At 32.1% G+C, this 24,628-nt stretch overlaps 3 protein-coding genes and 1 long non-coding RNA gene across 5 annotated transcripts; 2 read left to right on the plus strand and 2 right to left on the minus strand.

Annotated features, from left to right (window-relative positions):
• The first annotated feature begins 304 nt into the window (after positions 1–304).
• On the plus strand, positions 305–2,647 carry LOC123264767 (nitrile-specifier protein 1-like). Of its 2 annotated transcripts, XM_044728220.1 has the most exons (5): positions 314–493; positions 537–982; positions 1,892–2,021; positions 2,140–2,242; positions 2,331–2,647. In XM_044728220.1, exons 2-5 carry the CDS (start codon positions 557–559, stop codon positions 2,371–2,373), a joined length of 702 nt encoding a protein of 233 aa, XP_044584155.1. In that variant the 5' UTR covers positions 314–493; positions 537–556; the 3' UTR covers positions 2,374–2,647. The 2 variants fall into 2 exon arrangements, with proteins under 2 accessions (XP_044584154.1, XP_044584155.1); XM_044728219.1 differs by having other exon boundaries at positions 305–982.
• A 7,357-nt stretch (positions 2,648–10,004) lies between these two features.
• On the minus strand, positions 10,005–13,067 carry LOC123266126. Its single transcript, XM_044730157.1, has one exon. The coding sequence runs from the start codon at positions 13,065–13,067 to the stop codon at positions 10,005–10,007; it is 3,063 nt and encodes a 1,020-aa protein (XP_044586092.1).
• A 54-nt stretch (positions 13,068–13,121) lies between these two features.
• On the minus strand, positions 13,122–14,441 carry LOC123266127. Its single transcript, XM_044730158.1, has one exon. It carries the CDS (start codon positions 14,439–14,441, stop codon positions 13,122–13,124), a length of 1,320 nt encoding a protein of 439 aa, XP_044586093.1.
• Positions 14,442–21,782: 7,341 nt separating this feature from the next.
• On the plus strand, positions 21,783–23,987 carry LOC123264771. The gene is made up of 3 exons (XR_006509423.1): positions 21,783–22,395; positions 22,467–22,820; positions 23,783–23,987. It is a non-coding gene; the product is annotated as an uncharacterized LOC123264771 (long non-coding RNA).
• The last annotated feature ends 641 nt before the right edge of the window (positions 23,988–24,628 follow it).

Below are 24,628 nucleotides of genomic sequence, written 5' to 3' on the forward strand. Positions count from 1 at the left end.
TCAATAATTGTTAGTGGAAATTTTTTAATTTTTTATTATAATTAATTTGAAATAAAAATTTAAAAAATTGACAGTTGTCAGTTAACTTCAGTATCATAAATAGAAGATAAGATGAAGATAAGAAACGATCAAGTGTTATCACATGATTCAAATGAGTGTAGTTACCAGGTGGCGTTGTGTGTATTGTCACATGTATATAAAAAACAGACGCAGGTTTTACCGCGTCACTTGTTGCGTTCCAACCTTCCAACTGCTATGAATCATATTATTCATATATCAACGAATTGGTAACCTATACAGTGAAAATATTTCAATAATAATTATTTAAGTTTGTAATTTATAATAATTATTAAATATGTATTCGAGTAATCCATTCAAGTTCGTTGAATACGTCACCAACAGTGCTGTTTTGCCGAAATGTCGCACGGAACCAATACTGTATTGCGACGGAGAAAATTTGTACAGTTTTAGTGTTCATCATTTAAACTTGATGGTATTCAACTTGCAAACAAGATTGTGGCGGTATATGTATGAAGGACGCTGCCTCATTCTTCGAATGAATTCGCTGGTTGGTGTTGCTTTTCACGGAAGAAAGTTGATTATTTTGACATTCATGGAATCATTGCTAGATCGTACAAGTCATATGCAAACATTCGATTTGGACAAGGAAACTATGGTTGTCACTCCTCTAACTGGAGACATACCTCTGTCAACCAAACCATTTAATTTCATAATTCATGATCACTATTATTACACTGTTGGAGCTATCAGAGATCACAAAGAGTATTCTGACGTCTATCGACTCAATACGACGACTTTTAAATGGGAATCTGTGTATAAATGCACTGGGTTGGATCGTAATGAACCTAAAAGAAGACGAGGTCATACTTTAGTATACGATGGAAGTAAAATTTATATTTTTCGTGAGACCCTAAACTTCAGTTATGTCGTTGGCAAGGCAGAAGCCGTCGATAATTTTCAGGTAATTTTGAATGATACTGAAATTTCCATGATACTAAAAGTTAGCTGACATATATAATTTCTAATATTTTTTTCAGCAAATAAATTGTTATAAAAAAAAATTTTCTGAAAAATTCCACTTGTAGAAGATATATCAAAAAATGATTAATGTTGTAAATTTTTAAAAAATGTTTTCTTAGTAGTAATTTATTTGTGGTAAAAGTCCAAAAAATTACAATGAAAATTAAGTCAGCCGACGTTTAAAAATTTTTAGAATTTTTTTTATTGAAAAAATTATTACAAAAAAATTTTCACTTGTAAAAAACTTCAAAAATTGCAAGTGAAATTAAAAAAAAAATTTTTTTGTTTTAATTTAATTATTAAAAAAAAAAAAAAATCAAAAAATTAAAAACGTCGGCTAACTTTAGTATCATAAAATTACAGATGTCTGATAACTTCAGTTTCATGAAATTATCAGGCATCTAACAATTCTTAGAATTTTTTAATTTTTGTAACAATTCATGACACTGAAATTATCAGACACTTGACAATTTTTCCTATTTTTTTTTTGAATAGACTAACTTTAGACAATTAATTTTAAAAAATTGCCTTTATAATTTTTTACAACTTCTAAAGATGGAATTTTTTAACTAAATTTTTCTTGCTAGTAACTAATTTGCTAAAAAAATTCTAAAAATTATCAGATGTCTCTCAATATTAGTATCATAAAAAATGAATTATAAAAAAATATTTTTAAAAATTCACACTTATAATTTTTAAAAATTTCTACTAGTCGAATTTTTTTCATTAAAATTTTATTGTTATAAATATCTAAAAAATTGTTAGATGTCTGTTAAATTCAGTATCATAATTTTGACTTTATTATAAAGTATTGATTAATTTTAGTTTGAATTATTTTATTTTTTAACAGAAACTTCCTGCATTTGATTTAACTACACGCAAATGGACGAGTGTTGAGACTTACGGAGATAAGAAACATAAGCCGCGATACCCGAAGAATAACCGAGGAGCCTTTGCGTTAACGCAGTACACAGATCCGGTGTCCGGTGACATAAATATTATTATTTCTGGCGGAGAAATGAATTACAATGTTTACAGTGACGTTTGGAGATTAAATTTGAATGACAAAAAATGGACGAGTCTCGCAAGATTCGGAACTGTATTACCGATTCCTGTTGATTTTCATTCAATGTATGCTACTCCGGAAGGACAGTTGTTTGTGTACGGAGGATTCCGTGATCAAAATACTCGGTGTGGAGAGGTAATTGTTTTTAATTTTTTTTTAATTACAAATTATAACTCGGAATTGGAGCTATCCATTATTGGATATTAAAATTTTGTTTATGTAGGACTGTAAGTCGTGTTCTACAGCAGTACACAGCGCTTGGGTGACAGTTCCGAAGCTTGAATACTTGTGCTGGAAAGCTTTGCAACATCACCACCCAGATTGGGCTGCTAAGTCTCGGAGACAGGTTGCTCGATTACAATTACCATGGAAGTTTTTCGAATCAAGACTTCATAAAATTTTGTAGATCTTTTGTATGATTTATGATCAAGTAAACAGCGTGATCATAATAGTGATTAAGTATTGATGCCAATTTTTTTTATTAATTATTTACATTTTTAATAGTTTTAAAATCTGATTAAATGTTCAACCCTTAAAAGTTTAGAGGTTAAATATATTTTTACTTCATATAATCATTTGTGACTTGTTTGAATTATTTTTATGATATGAAATATTGTTAAACAGCCAAAGATATTCAATCAAACTCTTAATTATAGTTATAGTAATTTTCATATTATAAATTTATGTTAAAACAGTTTCATTAGACTCTAAAAAATTTTGGTAGTTTTGGATTGATATTTAAAGAATTGTTAACATAGTTTTTGCCTTTGCAAAAAAAATGTCTATTTTTTTAATTAATATTTACACCGAGAGAAAAAATTTTTATTGAAAAATATGAGCAATGTTGCTCAGTAAGAAATTAACTTGTTGAAGATTTTAAACAATTTTATTTCTTAGCTGAAAAAATAAAAATTTTTCTCACAGTAACTTTCTTGTTAAAAAAAAATTTTCTAGATTTAGGAAAAACCAATTTTGGATGGAAATTCACAAGTTGTTTATTTAAAGTTATTTATTTTTTTTTTTTTTCAAAAAAAAAAATTACTGAGAAAATTTTTTATTTCTTCACCTAAGAAATAAATTGTTGAAAATTTTCGACAAATTAATATCTTGTTACAACAATGCCAATTTATTTCAAAAGAAACTTTTTCTCTCAGTGTGTAACATTAAATTTTTTAGCTTTTAAAAAAATTTCTTGCAAAATTCAATATATAATTACTCTATTGTTAATCCTAAATATTGAAAATTTTCTTGCAACTTAATATTCAATGGAAATAAGATTTCAAGATATCCAAAATTAAAATAGATAAATATTATTTAATAAACTATAAACATTTAAAAACATCTAATTTAATTTAGAAAATGAATGATAGCTGGATGAGTTTAGATTATATAAAATACAATATAAAAACTTTACTTATTATTATTAATAAAAGTGGCTTAGATTAATGTTATTTTTGTTATGTTTAGGTTACTTAGCATTTTATTTATATTTTCAATACACCATTGTTAACTGTGGTAAGAATAACTTCTAAACTTTTGTGGTTTTATATTTTAATAAATAATTGATTCACAATGAATTGAATGTATTTCTTTTAACTACTTAAATTTACTGAACTTTCACTGATATAATTTCTTCGAATGACTATAAACCTGAAGAAATAATGCGTTGTGATGATAAACATTTGATTTTTTTTTTGTAAGAAATCGAAAATTCCATGAATCGAATTTAGCAAAACATTGAAACTACTTGATAAATATTTAACAAGGTTGTAATTATATAAAACTATGAATAAAATTTTTTATGATAAATAGTTATCTATATTTTTACGTTATTTCATTGATGGATTTAGGTAGGTAAACTACAATACATGTAGGTATTACTTGATAATTTAGTTTAGGTTTTTGAAAAATCAGTAGTGATGATCAATTTTTTTGTGTATTCAAAAACTTAAAAAATTCTTGATTTATTATCAAAATAATTGACGTACATCAACAATAAAAATTTCTTTTCTTGAAAGATTGAAAAAAAATAAATGACAATAATCTTTACAACTAAACATTACTTGCAAAAACAAAATTTAATTTTTTTTTTAATTAGTATTTCTGAATATTAATTTAATAAAACTTAAATTTTTGTGTTTTATTTAAGAAAACTTCACTGAGGGAATGATAATATTTTTAACTTGAAAGGTAACATTAATATTAATACTAAAACGTCGGAAAAAAAGGTTGAGTTTTTGGAAGATTTTATTTAACAAGAAGTCAAAAATTAATCATTGTCAACTTAAATTCAACACTATGATACTTAAGTTAACTGACATTAGAAATTATTTGAGTATTTCATAACAATGAAATTATTTAAAAAATTCAGAATGTGAAAATTAAAAAGTCATTAGTGGAAATTTTTAAAGAATTTTCTTTATTGTAATTGATTTTATATAAAAAATCAAAAAATTGACAGTTTTCAGTTAATTTCAACATCTTAAAACATCAGCGAAAAAATTTTTGTGCCCCTTGAGTAACTACATTTGAAATTTAAAAAATGAATTTTGAGAACTTAATAGATTTTATAAAAAAGTAAATATCGATTATGATGAAAGTTGAAATCGATTCTCGATTGTTCGATAGTCATTTTGTTTCTAGTTCCGGGATCCGGGGTAGTTGCATTATCTCTATTTTTTTCTTTGTCGAAGTTACCCGCAACAACAACAACCTCTGCACGCGGTTTAGTGTTAAAAAATTTCGAAAAATTATTTCAATGCCTGACTAGAATATAAATTAAAAAATTAATATAAGTAAATAAAAATTAAATACACGTATATAAGTAGAGAGGACGCGCTTAAATCGTTTGTCGATTATTTTTTTTTGGTCAAGTTAATCAGTTAATCTAAATACATACTTACCGCACATCATTGTTTAAAATAAGGCATACTGAAATTTAATTGTCTGAAAATGTCAAAATTGACAAAACAATTTTACACGTTTAAGCCATTTGTTTTGAAGGAATATACACCTAAAGATGATGAAGAATCAGAAGGAAGATGTGGAAGTAAAATATATTGTAAGGGCCACAATCTTTATATTTATGACTGTGAACTTAGCCGACAACCGACAATCGAAAATTTTGACAATCGATATTTCAGCGAGAAAATCGATTTTTTTTAATTAAAAAAATGGCAGTTGTTCTTTTTCTGAATACTTAAAAGTGCATTTATTTGTAAATGAAATATGATTTTTTTTTCGCGATGAAATTTTGAAAATAAAACTTTGACGAGTGCTCTAATCAACACTTTTAGATAAAAAAAATCTGAAATTGAGTACTAACCTTTTTTTTTAATAAATTTAGACCTGCATTTAATTATTTTTTTTTGAAAAATCACTAGAATGTTGGGCAAGCAATAAGAATTAAAAAAAGAAAAAATTAGGAAAAATAAAAAAATGCAGGCCTTTATTACACCCAAATCTACAACTGCATTTTTTCAGAATTCAATTTTTTTTATTTCCTACCAAATTATCAATTTTTTTCTAAATAAAAGATTCTTTTTTTGGATATATATTTAGTTTACAAGCTCACTTTACTTAAACAATACATAAAATTCACTCAATTTTCGAAAAACTACACCTGCATTTTTATAAATTTAGGTTTTATTCATAAAAATTATATTTTAAACAAAAAAAACTTTTTTTTGTCAATTTAATTCAATATTTATCTATATATATATATATATATGTCGGTAAGTCAGGAATAATTGTTGGAGTATCAGAATTATCGTGTACGTTCATTTTTGTTATTACAATCAAATTAATATGCGGGGTTACAATATGTCAATTAATAAAAATGAGTAAAATAGATTCGTATTGCAGGAATAAACACAATCATTAATTATCACTTATCACTAACACAACAATACACAAAATACGATACGATGTTAAATTGCTTTGCAATACACTCAGACTTAGGAGGATAACGAATTCGTGATCACCAGGACGTCTGTACGATCTCGATTCCAGAATAAGACTGTTTTCTCAAAGATTCTCAAAAAATATGACAACTGCATATTTCCTTTTCCCTTGGTAATTTATGATACCCCTATCGTAATGTGACCACGACTACGTTGACAACCATGTGTCGACCTAGGTCTAAGCCTACCGCAATAAAACAATTTAGTTAAACTTATTTTTACAACCATACTCGAAGTAAGGGTACATTCTTTAATTATTGAGGATTACAAAAATATTACTATTCTAAAGAATATTCCCATCAGATTGCCAGAGAAATACTCCACTGTACTTTACTCTCCGACACGGCCATTCTGACAATCACACGTCCTTGGGTGTATCTAAAACATCGATCGGTTATCATAAAGCACTTTACAACAGTGAAATTACAGAAAAAAAAAATAGATTCAGAAGTCCTCTCGAGTAACAAAAATCCATAAATTATTAATTATCCCCAATAGTTATCGTATAGTACTCAAGAGATCGAAAAAGCCATCAATCAGTATTCCTTATTATTTAATAATCAAACAAGGTTTTATTTTCTCCACCAATAGACCTCTGCACTATCTCTAGGCTACCCTGTATGCCACATACAGTATCAAACATATTTCGTAGTTGCCACAACTACCTGCCCGCCACATCATCAGCTGCCCATCGCACCCTGATCAAACTAACATTAGCCACTAATTTAGTTTGCAGTTGCGACTACACACTGATGCATGCGCGAAATAAGAAATACCAAAAACAGTCCAGGTCCACGACCTGCAGCCAGCCATCAGTGCATTGCGTCATTGGTGGTCTCATTTTCAACCATAGTCCCTATTTCAGGACCAACACCAACAGTCTCCTCGGCACAACTTTCATTGTCCGAGGAAACATCCAACTCATTAGAAATATAATTCTCAGGCATTTCTCTCAAATTATCATGACTATACTTATAACTTCTACTATTACTTAAAGATTTTAGTTTGTACCTGTCGTTATCAAGTATTTCTGCTACTACGAATGGACCTCTAAATTTCCTGTCGAGTTTCGTTTGATTACGTTCTTCATTTTTAATCAAAACATGATCTCCTATTTTAAACCTGTTTACTTTAGCTTTATTTTTATCAAATCTAATCTTATCATATTTTTCATTAACTTCTATGTTATCAATCGCTTTTTGTCGTACGTCAGAGATATCAATTTCTTTATCGTCTTGATCAACTATCATACCAAAAGGTCTAACTACTCTGCCAATTAGCAATTCTAACGGACTAGCTTTAGTAACTCGATTAGTAGTAAAATTAATTGCTAATTGAATTTCGTTTACAACTGCTTGTCAAGAGTTTCCACTCGTTTCGGCTGCAGTAAACATACTTTTTAGGGTACTCATTACGCATTCTACCTGGCCATTAGCCTGACTTGAACCCGTAGCTACAAGATGTAATTTTGAGTTTTATGAGGTGCAATACTCTTGAAATTCTTTACTTGTGAAACATCTACGTTGATCTGCAGTTATACGGGTCGGTGGGCCAAACAATGATATAGCATTTTTCAGAGACTTAATAGTATTGAAACTATCTATTTTTCGAGAATGACATAATAAAACAAATTTGGTAAATGCATCTATCAAAATAATAACGTATTCTTTTAAATCGTTTTTACCCGTTAATTTACCTGTAATATCCATGTGCACAGTATGTCAAGGGATGCTGGTCTTAGGAATAGGATGAAGCTCTGCTTGTACTTTGCCTTGAGCTTGACTTGGAAACTTTACAGGTATAACAGTTATCAATGAATTTACGAACATACTTCGTAATTCCTTCAAACTAATAATACTCGCAAACCTTGTCAAGTGTTTTCTCCCATCCTAAGTGCATGATTGACTCGTGCACATGATTTATTACCGACCACCTAAAAGCACATGGAACAATAGGTAAACATAATGTTTTACCTCGCCTAGGGATTTTTCGGTGGAATAATCCCTGCCGTACTTCATAGGTTTTAACAAGATCGGACGCGATTTCATCATTTTATAAATCAATTATTATCTTACTAATTTCTGGGTCGCGCCGCTGCTCAACAAGGAGCCAATGATTGAAAATTTCCGTCAAATTTGTTTTGTCGAAAACTATCCACTTAGGATAGTTTCCGTAATTGTTTTAAAAATTATAGTTAATTTGGGATTAGGATATTAAATAAATTGTGCGTCGATTTGTAGGGGAATAAAATGAAGATTTATTTATCCCCAGAGGAGGAAAACTCAGTTGCACTGAGAAAAAACCTCCTCGAATGAAAAAATGTACAAGTAAGAACGCAAAGCGTGTAGTGCGAATAAGACTATGTGTAAATTGCCGTCGCAATCAACACGAGGTGAGCTCAACCTTCTTAGAAACGCAAAATGTGTTAATTCAGAATTCGTGAATTGACGCTAACCTTTAAGTTAACTAGAGTCGATTGATAGTGCAATACTAATTAATCGACGTACAACGTCAGTGTAAATACTGATAGATTATAATTATTAGTGTAGGAACTAATTAGATAATTTGACGTCAGAATTGAATAATTGATGACATTTGATTTGATAGAATGATGGTTAAATGTCGAACGATGAATTTACATATTTAATGTAATTTATTATAAGTATTGCGTATTAACTATGGATTGACTAAAGCCGCGTGGCTGATGCAATCCTTTCTCAATATGGCGCGTAATAACCGCGTGGCGTCACTTATTAATTTGATTTATTTAACTCACTGAATAATTACTAATGAAATTTAATGATTCGAGAATTTAATTGGTAATTGAAATTAATGAAATTAATAATATTTAATGAAAATTTTAAGTGTTAAAGTAAATGCGTATTATACGTGATAAATCAGAAAACGATAGACTCAGAGTAGTCGTACTAGTACAAGCGTCCAAGCACAACTGCTTTTCGCCCGCCACGCGAGCCGGCTTCTCTCCCGCTAACCAGGGCGCGCATGAGCGACAGCCATGGTGTGACACGAATTTACACGAGTTGGAGCGATCAAGCCCGAAGGCGCAACTCCTCGTATAAATTTCTATTGAATGTTTTTTCTATCGGTTAAACATACTCCCCCCGTTGCGAAGGCTGAGCAAGATGGTATGAATAGTGTTTACAATTAGTTACATTACATGATTACAATGTTTGATTTTATAAAATTCAAGAATTGATTGGTAAAGGACATAGTAGAGTGATATTTCGTTTGTATATCCCTTGAGCCATTCGGATTGAAGCTACTCTTGTCACATCATCATCTCCTGGATGAATGTCGACCACCACTCCCAGCTGCCACCGCATACATGGTTGGTTTTTATCCATCAATAAGACGACTTGATTGATTGAAATTTCTCCTTGAGAGGAATGCCATTTTTGCCGAATTTGAAGTTCATGGAGGTATTCCAAATACCAACGTCTCCAAAAGTCTTGTCTAGCCTTGATAATGAATTGCCAAACATTGAGTCTGTTATCTGGAACATCAGAAAAATCATTTTCAGGCAGCATTGTGAGAGGACGTCCTATTAAAATATGAGCAGGCGTCAAGGCAATAGGATCATTAGGATCACTAGATAGAGAACAGAGAGGACGAGAATTTAGTATAGATTCTATTTGGATGGTTAGAGAATTCAATTCTTCGAAAGTGAGAAGTTGGTCTTTTACCACTCGTTTAAAGTGGTGTTTGAACGATTTTACAGCTGCTTCCCAAATACCACCAAAATGAGGAGATAGTGGAGGATTGAACGTCCAGATAATGTTTTTGCGTACAGCATATTCGTTAACGGAATTTTGATGGGATTTTGAATTAAATAACACATACAATTCTCTCAATTGATTATTTGCGCCTACAAAATTAGTACCATTGTCCGAATAGACGTGAGTTGGAACTCCTCGTCAACCAATGAAACGACCAAATGCCCCGAGAAAACCTTCTGTTGTTAAATCGCTAGCAATTTCTAAATGTATAGCTTTAGTAGCCATGCAAACAAAGACGCATCCATAGACTTTAATTTTTGTTCTGTTTCTGAATTTACGTTCTTTAATAAAGAGCGGTCCAAAGTAGTCTACACCCACGTGGGAAAATGCCGCTGATTCGGTGACTCGAGATCTAGGTAAATTAGCCATTTTACCTTGCAGTATTACAGGCTGATGTCGAATGCATGTGACACAATTTTTTACAATTTTACGGATCTGGTTTTTACCGTCTAGTAGCCAAAATTTGTGTCTAAGATTTGAAAGCGTACTCTGTATACCTGAATGGTATAATTTTTCATGTGTTTCTCTAATAATTAAATCGGTAACATAATGACGTGAAGGTAATAAAATAGGATGTTTCTTTGAAAAAGATATAGGAGCATGTTTCAAACGACCTCCTACTCTCAGTAGTCCGTCTGAATCGATAAATGGATTGAGACATCGCAATCGTAAGTTCTTAGTCTCTCCGGTTTCCTTAATTTGTTCGATTTCATAATAATATTGTTCGTTTTGAATCATAGTCAAGATTTTTATTTCAGTTGATAATTTTTCTTCTACGCTTAAAGATTTGTATTTGAAGGCATTATTTTTTAACATTCGTAAACAATAAGAAAGGGAAATTATAAGTTTGGAATATGATGAAAATCGTTTAAACAAATTCTCAGTAGTGGCTAATAAACAGGTAATTTTTCGAGTACCTGGAAGTTCGGAAGGAACAGCAGGCTTTAAGTTAGGCCAATTAAGAGAGTCCTGTGAGAGCCACGTGGGACCTTCTAACCACATTTTGTTATTTAAGAATTCAGAAGGAAGTTGACCTCTAGATAAACAATCTGCCGGATTGTCTTTGGTTCTAACATGTCGCCATTCGACTTTACTGCAAAGAGTTTGAATTTTTGTTACGCGATTTGCTTCAAAGACCTTCAGAGAGTTAGGAGACCGTTTGAGCCATTGAAGTACAATAGTTGAATCAGACCAAAACGTAACTTTAGAAATATCAAAGTCAAAGGAGGGAATTGTGTCTTTATATAATTTAGCAAGTAATAATGCTCCGCATAATTCTAATTTTGGAATTGTAACATCTTTGATGGGAGCAACTCGGGATTTAGAACAAATTAATTTTGTGAGTACGTTTCCGCGTTTATTTACTGATCTTATATAAATACAAGCACCATAGCCCACTTTACTAGCGTCACAAAATCCGTGCAATTGTATGTCAGTCGGATTGGGAAGTAAAATATTGCGCTCAATAGAAAAATCTTTAATCAGAGGTAATCGTTCAGCAAATTTACACCAGTGTAAATGTAGCTCTTGTGGGACCGCTTCATCCCAGTGGACCTTTAATTTCCAACATTCTTGAATGATAGTTTTTGCCGCTAATACTATAGGACCCAGAATTCCGATAGGGTCGAAAATTTTTGCAATATCAGATAAGATGGTTCGCTTAGTTATTTTTCGCGACGAGTCAATTGGTTTGACTGTGTAAATAAATTCGTCCGTTAGAGAATTCCATGCAATGCCTAAAGTTTTAGAAATTGGATCATCATTGATAGCACAATCTAAATCTAAAGTTCTTTGATCGAAATTATCCAGTGCATGTCGATGATTTGAAGCCCATTGTCTGAGTTCAAATCCACCTTTTCGCACCAGTTGAATGATTTCATCACGCAATTTTAAAATTTCGGTCAAAGAATTAGATCCAGTTAATAGATTATCGACATAAAGATCTCGTTTTAATATTTTTGAAGCTACAGGAAAATTATGAGATTCGTCATCAGCAAGTTGGTTTACGGTGCGTATAGCTAAAAATGGGGCTGCAGAAACCCCGAACGTAACTCGTTTAAGTTCAAAAGTGCTAATATTGTTATTATGATAGTAAAGAATTCGTTGAAATTTGTGATGATCCGGATGAATACAGATTTGCCGATACATTTGAGCGATGTCAGAAGTCATAGCATAAACAAAGGTGCGGAAACGCAAAATAATAGTGAAGAGATTGTCTTGTATAGTAGGTCCAGTTAGTAGAACTTCATTCAATGAGATACCTTTATCGGTTTTAGCTGAAGCATCAAATACAACGCGTACCTTGGTGGTAGTACTAGATGTTTTAATTATCGGATGATGGGGCATATAATACCCAGGTCCACTATCATCCGGTACGTGTACCATGTGGCCAAGATCGATATATTCGTTCATGACTTTAATGTATTCAGCCTTTAATGAGGAATCTGAATTTAGTCTCCTCTGTAAGGATAGAAATCTTTTATAAGCTAGTTGTTTAGAATTTCCGAAATCGACATCGTCTACGCGAAAGGGTAATTTTACTACGTATCTACCGTCAGTATCGCGAGTAGTGTTATTTTGATAATAGGTCTCACACGTAGAATCATCAAAGGATCGAGAATCATTAGAACCTAGGTCTTCAATATTCCAAAATTTGGTTAATTGACTCGATAGATCAGTTAATTGACAAGTTACAGGAAATACATCTTTATCATTATTGACTCCCCCCGCTACGACCCAGCCCAGTTGTGTTTTTTGTAGTATTAAATCACAATCATTTTGTGAGCGATTAATCTGTCCGACAGATAGAAGAGAAAGTGTGGTACCTGAACCGATAAGGACATCTACAGGTCTTGGTATGTGAAATTGTGGATCAGCGAGTATTATGTTTTTAGGTATGCATATTTTATTACGTGGAAACATTTCATTCGGACTTAATTCTGCAATTTCATCAACGGTTAAAAATGACAATGTTCTTTGAAATTTATCGTTTAAAGATTGACAATTTATTTGTACGACATGTTTTGAAAGGGTTTGCATTCCATTAACAGCCCCGATTGGAATAGAACAATTTTGCATAGGAAGTTTTAATTTATTAGTCAAATTTTCAGTAATAAAATTAGCTGTTGCACAGGTATCAAGTAAAGCGCGAGCTTGTATGAATTTACCTGCTGAATCACGCATCTGGATGAGAGCACTCATCATCAATTGAAAACGCGGTGTTCTAAGTATGGTTGTATAATTATGAACGACTAGTCAAGCTGTAGATCCCTTATCAGTTGTTACAATAGCGGGTGATTCGATTTTGGCAGAATCATGTTTTGATACGTTAGCATTATTTGTTTGTTGAGTTGCATTTTGATTAATGTGCAATGCAGTATGATGGAATTTCTTACAGACTCGACATCTGCTAGAAGTGCAGTTTCCCTGGTGTACGCGAAGACAATTATTGCAGAGTTTACTAGATTTTACGAATTTTATGCGTTCTCCTACAGTTAATGCATTGAATGTGTGACATTTATAGAGTGGATGTAAATGTTTGCAACATGGGCAGGCAGAAGAGGAGGTTGTCACTAAAGCTCGAACTGGCGTGTCAGTTTTTTGTTTCTTCAAATTATTATTCGAGTGCTCATTACGTCTTCGTTTGGAAGAATGATCGGAATCGCGATGTTTATCGGGTCTGTGTGTATTAAGTCTGAAGGCAAAGTTTGAGATAAATTCACAAAATGATTCGAATGTTGGGAGAGTGTCGTTGTCAGTGAACGTTTCTTGCCATTTGTTTTTAATTTCTGATGGTAACTTATTTTCTAATATTCGTACAAGTAAGGATTCGGTAATATTAATTTGAAATGACTGTAGATTATTTATATGTTGCCGAGCATCATCTATCAACTTGTTTAAATTATCTGTTGTTGGGATCGAAATTGTATTAAGATTAAGTATCGAGTCATAATGTTTACAAATTAATGCTCTTTTCTTCTGATATGTTTTAGTTAAAAAATCCCAAGCTTTAATATAATTCTCTGCACTCGCATCAAAAAGCGCTAGCTTGTTAGTTGCTGAGCCAATTAAACATCCGCGGAGGTATAAAAATTTGTTTAGATCATCAAGATCATTACGTGTATCAATAAGTGTTTTAAATGTGTTTTTGAAAGATAGCCAATTTTCAAAATTACCATCGAATTTAGGTAAATCAGTAGTAGGGAGTTTAGCAAGTCGTTGAGTCTCAACAAAGGTAGTATTTCCCGCTGTAGTATTATTCGTACTAATGTTTGCATTATGTGAATTATTATGGTTAGTCCTATTCAATTGAGTTAACCTTTCAAATTGATCCATAAGATCGTAAAATAATGTACGAACGTCTTCCGCGAGATTTACTTCATTATCCTCTGGTGTAGTTAATTCGAGTTTCTCAATAAGTTTTTCATATTGTTCAAATAATTCCTTTACTTTTGTAAAGCGATAGTTAATGGACTTAGTTTTAACACCTTCAGCTGTTAGTTCATCCTGAAGTTTAGTAATTTTCGAAGCTATCATTACGCGTTTTTGTTCTAAAGAAACCCTTGGGTTATCCATTTTGTGATAAATTTATAAAAATAATAGTAAGAATAATCGTGATAAATATCAATTGATAATTAATTGTCTTATTTCTATAATAAATAGATTACTTGTGGTGATCAATTTATCTAAGAAACGACTTGAACACTTAATTATAATTAATAAATAATTTGAGAATTAATAATGAAGTTAGAGATTAACTAATAATTAATTATTCTGTCGAACAATAACTAGTCATCATACAATGACCAATTAATTGTCGATTATTAAATAATTAATTAAATTAAATTATACGTAAATAATAAGAATAATAACGTACGTAAATATTTAAATGATAACCAATTGCACTATTCGATTGATAAATTGATTGCCTAGTGACAACCAATCCGTCAGTCAAACTTAGACAATTAATTAAAATTACAAATGAATAAGTTGAATATATTGTCAAGTGATAAAATGATATGATAGTTAGTATTGAATAAATTTTAATAATTCAAAACTTATCTCATATGTGTTGAAGTCCAACGATGCTGGCAGCAGCTGGGTGGTGTAGTGATTGGATCCTTGGATCGTCTTGCTCGTCTTCGCAAATCAGGGTTCGTGTGCACTTCAAACCTCACAGGAGGCACCAAATGTTTTGTCGAAAACTATCCACTTAGGATAGTTTCCGTAATTGTTTTAAAAATTATAGTTAATTTGGGATTAGGATATTAAATAAATTGTGCGTCGATTTGTAGGGGAATAAAATGAAGATTTATTTATCCCCAGAGGAGGAAAACTCAGTTGCACTGAGAAAAAACCTCCTCGAATGAAAAAATGTACAAGTAAGAACGCAAAGCGTGTAGTGCGAATAAGACTATGTGTAAATTGCCGTCGCAATCAACACGAGGTGAGCTCAACCTTCTTAGAAACGCAAAATGTGTTAATTCAGAATTCGTGAATTGACGCTAACCTTTAAGTTAACTAGAGTCGATTGATAGTGCAATACTAATTAATCGACGTACAACGTCAGTGTAAATACTGATAGATTATAATTATTAGTGTAGGAACTAATTAGATAATTTGACGTCAGAATTGAATAATTGATGACATTTGATTTGATAGAATGATGGTTAAATGTCGAACGATGAATTTACATATTTAATGTAATTTATTATAAGTATTGCGTATTAACTATGGATTGACTAAAGCCGCGTGGCTGATGCAATCCTTTCTCAATATGGCGCGTAATAACCGCGTGGCGTCACTTATTAATTTGATTTATTTAACTCACTGAATAATTACTAATGAAATTTAATGATTCGAGAATTTAATTGGTAATTGAAATTAATGAAATTAATAATATTTAATGAAAATTTTAAGTGTTAAAGTAAATGCGTATTATACGTGATAAATCAGAAAACGATAGACTCAGAGTAGTCGTACTAGTACAAGCGTCCAAGCACAACTGCTTTTCGCCCGCCACGCGAGCCGGCTTCTCTCCCGCTAACCAGGGCGCGCATGAGCGACAGCCATGGTGTGACACGAATTTACACGAGTTGGAGCGATCAAGCCCGAAGACAAGCCCTGAGACATGACCTTTCGAATTCTCTGTAGTGTTCCATGACTGATGGACCCATGTTCCACCAAATTGGAGCAGCGTATGAAATAATAGGCCGGACAAGAAGCTGGTAACAAATAATTTTAGCCTTAGGTTCCATGTGTCGGTTGTAAAAGATTCTTGCATTAGCAAAGAAAGCTTTTTTAGCTTTTGCTAGTTGGATCGCGTGATGTTTATTCATTCTCAGCAAATAATCAAAATTTATTTCAAGATATTTTACAAGATCTTTCCGGGGTATTCCGGTTATTATACCGGTGTCTTCATCCGTGATGTTGATATCGAAATCTTTTATAAATGGGACTGTCAATGGGGAAATCTCATCAACAGTTTTACGGAATAATATTATTTCGCTTTTGAGGATGTTTATTTTCAGATTCCATTCTTTGTAGTGCTTGTATATTTTATTGACCAGACTTTCAAGCTTATTTTGGATGATGGGCACTTTTTTATCGGCTACATATACTACTTTGTCATCTGCATATGCTCCAGAATGCGTTTGATTACCTGAATTAAGATCGAAGAGATTCAGTATTTCGCTGTTATATATATTAAAAAGCACTGGGGCCGTCACCGTGCCTTGTTGCATTCCCTCTAATACCCTGAAGGTGAGTGAGGATAATATTAATCCATTCCAGACCACGAACGATTTGCCGTGGAGCATGTCACAAATTAGCAGGATCATTTCAGTTGGAAAATTGAGCTGGATCAGTAAATAAGTCAGTCCATTTAACCAGACTGAGTCAAAGGCTTTCTCCAGGTCCAGTAGCGCTGCGCCAATAAGCATACCATTCAGGAGATAATTATTCAGGTCTGATGCAAACTTGTGTATGGCATGCACAGTGGAGTGACTTTGTTTGAACCCAAACTGGTTATCTGGGATTATTTTGTTTTTGTCAACATGATCCATGATGTTGATTTTAATCAGCTTTTCGAAGATCTTACTGACGTTGCTCGTGAGGCTTATGGGGCGGTATCCCGAAGGGTCAGCGGTATTCTTGTCCTTTTTCCTGATTGGGATCACTTTGGCCTTTTTCCATCTGTCCGGGTAGTAGGAATGATTCAAGCAATTATTGAATATTGTTGTGAGATCTCTGATGAATACTGGAGGTAAGTGCTTGAGTGCAATCATAGGTATCTTATCAAGTCCACTAGATGTCTTATTTTTTGCTTTTTTCAACAGAATTTCAACAACTAAATGGGAATGAAAATACTTTGGTTTATCAGCGTCTTGTTGTGGGTAATAAGCACGATTAGTATTAGAAAATTCAGTGTGTGTATGAGAGTTCACCCGGTTGTGTTGTATTTGAGTTTTGATCCTCTCAGCTGCTTCATCTGCCAAGCGCTTTATTTCTGTACCATAGTTCGTATAGCGTGGAGAATTTACTGACTCAAAGTATTTTCCGATGATGTTTAGTTTTGCTGAAGGTTGTGTAATGAGTAGTTTATTGTTAACGATGGTGCAAGGTTCTGGTCCGAGAACTTCAGGAGTGATCAAGTTATTATCTCTATCCAGTAGCAGGTCATCAATTCGAGGAGGTTCCTTAAACCTAAAATAGGTGTTTATTTTAGGAAAGAATTTATTGGGATCGCGAAAGTTTACACTTTTCGCTTTTGCTTCCCAGTAGGAGGATTCAGTACGTTTGAATTCATTAGCAAGTAGGTTATTGGTGAACTTAATCAGTGTTTTGAGTTGTATGTTCAGCTTTTTATTATGACGGTCTACTTTGGAGAGTGCAGAGCGCAGCTTTGATTTGTACTCGAAGTTTTTTGATTTTGTTGTTAACAAATCGCATGCAACCACTGTTTTTTCGTCGTTCAACAATAGGAATTACCGCTTCAATTGTTTCTAATATTTTATTTTCCAAGTTCAATATATACTCGTTGATTTCGTCTAATGTTAGATTTCTATCGTAGGGTATCTGGTCAGTGTGGTTATCTTGCAAGTGCTGAGTAAATTTTTTCCAGTTTGCTCTCTTGAAATTGTATCTGTCTGAGGTTATAGTTGGAGGTGTGAGGCCATTAAGAATTGTGATGCAATCTATAGAGAAAATTATTGCGTTATGATCGCTGTCATATGGAGCTGTTTGAAGTTTTTTATTGTTGGCATCAAGTACTGTCAATCTGTTGTCTAGCAGTCCGTAGTCCAAGTATGATCCTGAACTAGGATATGTTGGATTCGCTGCAGGGTATATAGAGAGTTTCAGTGTGTCTGCATTGTTGTTTATCCAGTTAGCTAATTGGACTCCTCTATAATTCTGATTATGATCTCCCCACATGGTGTGTCGTGCATTTAGGTCCCCCGCAATAATGTAAAATGTTTTAGGGTCATTTAACTTGAAATCTTGGAACAGCTTTGATAGCTCATCTACAAAGGTGTTTTTATTATTACAAGTAGCGTATATGCTTATGATCAGGAGCGTAATATTTGCCTGTGTATGTATTTTGATTGCAGTGTATTCAATTACTTTGTTGTTCCGAGAATTTGGATGGGAGATTACAGTAAAGCTGATGCGATTATTAATGAGTATTGCAGTGCCACCACCATTCTTGGCGTTAGGTCTATCGGTTCTTATAAATGCGTGGTTGTCGAAACTGAGTTTATGCCTGTTATTTAATTTTGTTTCTGAAATTAAAGTTACATCAATATTATTTTTAACAACAAAATCATATAAGTCATATCTGCGTTTATTTGCACCAAGAGAGTTAACATTGATGGCGCAAAAATTGATTATATTAACTGAGTCTGGTGACTGTGACGGTAAATTATTTTGAGAATTTGTGGTATTTAAATCCATTTTATTCATCAAATTGAGAGAACAGAAGCTCAATTTTTTTTGAGTTTTCCTGCACTTGTTGGTTAATTTTTCCCAGCTCCACTTTGAGTACTGTGATCATTTTGTTTTGCAAGTTAGCAAGAATTTCTTCAAATTGTGAGAGTCCTTGGTTGTTGTTGAGGTTGGTGTCAGTAGGATACTGGGCACTTATAGAATTAGTGCCTGCAAACATGGTCTTTTTCGGTGTTTGGAGTGGAGGGAAGTCATTACTATCATTATTATTGACTATGTTGGCGAAAGATGCATTTGGGTTGATTGCACGGCTTATCTTGTTAATGTTAGCTTTTTTGATGGCTTGGTTGATATTTTTAGCTTCACTTTTCATATTATGGGCTAATACGAGGTACGGACATTTTCCATAAGATGCAGGGTGTTCATTACTGCCACAGTTAATGCACTTTAATAATTTTTTGTCTTTTGAAACAGGACATTCATTGCCCTCCTTAGCTGGTCCATGATTGCCTCCGCACTTAACGCATCTAAAGTCAAGAGTACAATTTTTACTCGCATGTCCTACTCTTTGGCAGCGTCTGCATTGGAAAACTTCTTTTCTTTTGAGCCTTTCCCATTTTACAGGCTGATTAAGGAGGTATTTTAGTCTGGTAAGAGCTACAGTTTTACTCTCAGGTGCGAGTTGGATGAGAAAAAATATTCTGTTTGGGTCCGTTTTGTCAAATGGAATTCTTGTTACCCTAGTGACATGGGTGTCCGATAGATTTCGGTTATTGATATGTGTTAAAACATCCTCTTCGGAGTAATCGGCTGTAATTCCTTTTAAGATTAGGGTTTTAGTTTTATTTTCTCTTGGGGTATATGTATAGTATTTTAGTTTGTTATTATCAAGTATTTTTTTAATGTTATTATAAACATCAAGAGTAAGAGATGTAATATTAACGTATTCCTTGTTTGATTTAACCCAAAAATCATTTTCTTTGACACCCGCAGTTATGATCATGGTTGTGGTGTTTTTAATGTTGACGTTGTACACGTGAATAGGTGGAGGGCGTGGTTTTGATTTAAAACCATCAGGTCTTGTATTCAATTCTGTAGACTGGGATGTTCCTGGTTGTGTTTGGCTGAGATTTTTTTGTAAATTTTTAAAATTACCGGTCATGTTGATTTGTTTACTGCTATTTGTACTAGGCTGTGAAGTTTGAGGGATTTGGGTGAAGTGACTGTCGCCATCTGTCGTTTCAAGGGTCCCAAATCTGTTGGTATCAATGAAATCTGGAGTATCGACGTTTGGTTTGGATCTTCTTATTCTCTTGTTTTTTGGTTGGATGAATCCATCATTAGTTGGCTCTTGCGTTTCGGTAGTATCCATGGAAGAGTCGCCATCTCTTAATGATTCTGTCGAACTTGATCGTGATCTAGTACTTTTAAGGTTAGGCACATATTTTTTTTTATTTTTGTCAAATAAAAAATCGAAATTTGAAGTATTTGTTAATCTATTAAGATTTTTTGCTTGTTTTTTAAGATCAGCCAACGAAAGATTGTCGGTTGATTTGCTTAGACCGGTGTTTCTTTTCATGTCTTTGTTTTTAGCTGGCGTGCCGCAGCACGCGGTCCTCAGACCAACAGTATTTTGATTAGTTACAAAATAGTCGTTAATATTGGAAATTTGGTAATAATAATATTTATATTATAATTATCACCACTCATACACTAAATTTGATCAATTAGCACGGTTATTTTTGATGAAAGCAGTACTTTATGAGGAGATACAAAAACTCGATGTTGCTACATTCAATGCCGTAAGCGAACTGTCGGCTACTCTGCCATTTGAGCTATCCGGTCTATACTAAATTTTCTTTCGATTATTCTATATACATTAAGCCACACCGTCCATTTTACGGCAAGCATTTTGAAGCATTAATCAGTGGATTTCACTGATTCACGAATGAAATTCTCATGCACTGGTTGGAATCAGTGAAATTCCACTGATTAATTTAAAGAGAGCCTTTGACAAATGAAAGATTCCTACTAAATTCGGAGTCGGTAGGAGCTATAGCTTAAAAAAAAAAATTATGAGCGACCTTTCAAAATTTAAATTTTGAACTGAAACTTTCAGAAACTTATTTTTTTTTGGTCTATAAAATTATACCGTAACGAGAAAAAAAATTAAAAAAAAAAAAGTTCGATTATTGACGATTTTTGAAATTTTAAAAAATTTGGAGTGACCTCTTAAAAATTTTTTTTTAAGCTGTCCTTTGGTGAGGGCTCTTAAAACATCAAAAACTAACATTTTTTGACTCGAGACTCAAAAAAAAAAAATAGTCAGTTTTTTTGGGCCACTCATATATATATATATATATTGAATTAAATTGACAAAAAAAAGTTTTTTTTGTTTAAAATATAATTTTTATGAATAAAACCTAAATTTATAAAAATGCAGGTGTAGTTTTTCGAAAATTGAGTGAATTTTATGTATTGTTTAAGTAAAGTGAGCTTGTAAACTAAATATATATCCAAAAAAAGAATCTTTTATTTAGAAAAAAATTGATAATTTGGTAGGAAATAAAAAAAATTGAATTCTGAAAAAATGCAGTTGTAGATTTGGGTGTAATAAAGGCCTGCATTTTTTTATTTTTCCTAATTTTTTCTTTTTTTAATTCTTATTGCTTGCCCAACATTCTAGTGATTTTTCAAAAAAAAATAATTAAATGCAGGTCTAAATTTATTAAAAAAAAAGGTTAGTACTCAATTTCAGATTTTTTTATCTAAAAGTGTTGATTAGAGCACTCGTCAAAGTTTTATTTTCAAAATTTCATCGCGAAAAAAAAATCATATTTCATTAACAAATAAATGCACTTTTAAGTATTCAGAAAAAGAACAACTGCCATTTTTTTAATTAAAAAAAATCGATTTCCTCGCTGAAATATCGATTGTCAAAATTTTCGATTGTCGGTTGTCGGCTAAGTTCACAGTCATTTATATTTACCGTGGAAGTGATCCAACGATCATCTATGAGCAAGAACTAGACGATGACGTAATTCATATTATCACGAAGCCTGAATTTTGTGACATGTGGGTATTTAATTTATTGTCAAGAGGATGGGCGTACATCGACAATGAATATAAATTACCAGGTCCAGAGCATAATGTGATTGGTGTAATCTTCGAAGGGAACTTGTTAACCGTTTGCACTAGAGCATATGTGCCAGTACCTGATTCTGAACATTGTGATAAACTTACAGACATATATTTGCAATATTCTCAATGAACATGCGATTAAGCAGCCTCTTCAAGGAGAGGTACCCAACTATGCTTTTCCATGTAATATAATTCGTGATGGAGGATATTATTATTTGGTAGGAGATATTGATGATAAAAATAATCGCGTTGGCAACGTCTACAGGATAAATATGAAGAGTGGAATTTGGGAATGTGTTTATAAATGTCAACGTAAAGATAAAGAAAATAAACTTTGGAAAAATGTTCCTTATTATCTAGTTTTTCATGGAAAAACGATTTTTACTTTTTTTATCTTGAAGATGATGATGAGCATGACGATAAGTTCACTCCATATTCTTTTTTGGTGATTGAAATTTTTAGATTAATGATATTGTATCTATTCGTAATTAACAAAATATATGTTCTTTTTTTCAGAAACTTGCAGCATTTGATGTAGAAAATCCTCGATGGAGAATGATCAATACTCATGGAGATGTTGATCATGTACCGAATTACCCAATGAATAGAGACGAATTTAGCGGATCGTCTCTTCGAATTACGCACTACCGAGACTCTAACAGTGATGTTATAGTTATTTTATCAGGAGAAATTGATAGTAAAGATTATTACAATGATTTGTGGACATTAAACCTCAGTACTATGACATGGAAGAACATTGACAATCGTGGAAGTTTAATACCACGAACGTTTCGAAGATACTCAATGACTGTGTCCCCTGCTGGTCAATTATTCACATTCGGTGAATTCATCGGTGACCCGAAAGCTAGAGTACATAATTCATATTTTAAAAATAAATTTAGTAGATGTCATTGAAAATCTAATTATTGCTTTTGTCCTCATAACGCAACTTTTCAAAAATTTTGATATTGCCGGATTTAGCTTGTTCTAGTTTAAAAAATACTAATAACTTAAGAGTTTATATTCGTATAGACTGTAGCTCACTCAATTTTTATCGGAATCTTCAGTTCAAAGATAAGCTGAATCGTTCGGTTAGTTTAAAAATTGCGGCAGTTTAAAATTTTCAAAACTTGTAAAAAATTTTAACTTTTACTTTCTCTCCATGCAATAAATATTGAATACAATGACTTACTACATAATTGTAATTTTATTTGAAAACTCATTACATAAGCTTCGATTTACAGAGCCATATATTTTGTTAGATTGATTAGTTTCAAAATTACAGAAATTTAAAAGTTTGAGAAAGTTTTCAGTTTTACTGGTTCTTGACGCAACGTCTATTAAATTCGATAATAGAATTCAATAATACCGTGTAAACTGCATCAGAAAGCTTATTAAATAGGATTTTATTTAATTCATTAACCTCTGACAGACAAACATTGAAATCGTATTCCTCTAACAGCAATGAGGGTTGAAAGGACTAGTACAATTTAATTTTAAGGATCTAATGAGGGCCAAAAAATTTTTTTGTTTTTAAATTAAAGCTCGACTAATTCTGCATAAGATGGACATAATTTTGAAATAATTTAATTATGTAATTAATAATATGTCAGGGGGCATAATCTATGTATTTAAATTCATTTTTATATTTTATTACATAAATTTATTCGTGTATTTTCTCGACTATGCGTTAGTGTTATATTATCAATTTTGATTTTATTAGAATAGTAATTCTATTCCCATTTTGACTGGCGAGTAGTTATTTTCTTATTATATTAATGTAATTGCTCACGTATTTATATGGTTGTGTTAACAATAAAATTTTTTTTCAGGTTCCCTGTGGCTCTCGTGTTCACTCAGTTTGGATTACTATTCCAAAACTCATAGACATTTGTTGGGAGTCTGTTCTTCACTATTTGCCGGGCTTAGTTTCAATGTCTCAAGAACAAATTGAAAATCTCGGTATTTCATGGAAATTTTTCCAATCGAGAATTAACTAATAATTGAGTATTTTTTTTGCGTTGCCTTTTTTCAATTAAGTATTGGCTCTTATCACTATATATCGAAAGTGTAAATGTTTACTTATTTAACGTTTGTGTTTCAAATAAGCTTATAATAATTAAAAATATAATTTGTTTGCCTCTTGATTTCATAGTAATCATAACATGTAACAGTTTTAATTTTAAAAAATGCGTGTACACTTTTCATTAAAAAAAAATTGATATTTTTTTTATTATTATAAGTAAATAAAACCAAAAATCAAATTTAGAAATTATTATCATTTTAAAAATTTTATTATAATATTAGCTTTTATCTTATTTTGATGGCTAGATTTATATTATTCTCACAACTTTGTCAATGTTTGAACGCACGTTTTACAAAAATAAGATCCGATTGATTTCTTCTGTGTTTGAGCTTAATCAAGTGGATATTCATATGATCAAAGCACTTTTTGGGACGTCTTACTCTTCGTACAGGCCTATTCAGACTTAGATTGTATGATGATCCGTTAAAAACTCAACGGAAAAGACCGAAAATACTCAAAGCAATTTGTAAATTTACAATCTGAAAACTTAATTTGTTTATTTTAAAATATTAAAAATCATTAAACAAGTCGCGTCACTCATGCCAAAAGGGCACATCTCAACATCTTCGCCCTTCTGGCTCTGCAGAGCCAA

This window comes from Cotesia glomerata, linkage group LG5, assembly GCF_020080835.1.
Source record: "Cotesia glomerata isolate CgM1 linkage group LG5, MPM_Cglom_v2.3, whole genome shotgun sequence".
Lineage (NCBI taxonomy): Eukaryota > Metazoa > Arthropoda > Insecta > Hymenoptera > Braconidae > Cotesia > Cotesia glomerata.

Excerpts from the sequence above, each read along its gene's own strand:
- LOC123266126 (XM_044730157.1), bottom strand. The coding sequence starts at position 13,067 with ATGAGTGCTCTCATCCAGATGCGTGATTCAGCAGGTAAATTCATACAA.
- LOC123264767 (XM_044728219.1), top strand. The coding sequence starts at position 356 with ATGTATTCGAGTAATCCATTCAAGTTCGTTGAATACGTCACCAACAGT. Across the intron at positions 983-1,891 it reads AAGCCGTCGATAATTTTCAG|AAACTTCCTGCATTTGATTT; the intron begins GTAATTTTGAAT and ends ATTTTTTAACAG. Across the intron at positions 2,022-2,139 it reads AACGCAGTACACAGATCCGG|TGTATTACCGATTCCTGTTG; the intron begins TGTCCGGTGACA and ends AAGATTCGGAAC.
- LOC123266127 (XM_044730158.1), bottom strand. The coding sequence starts at position 14,441 with ATGGATAACCCAAGGGTTTCTTTAGAACAAAAACGCGTAATGATAGCT.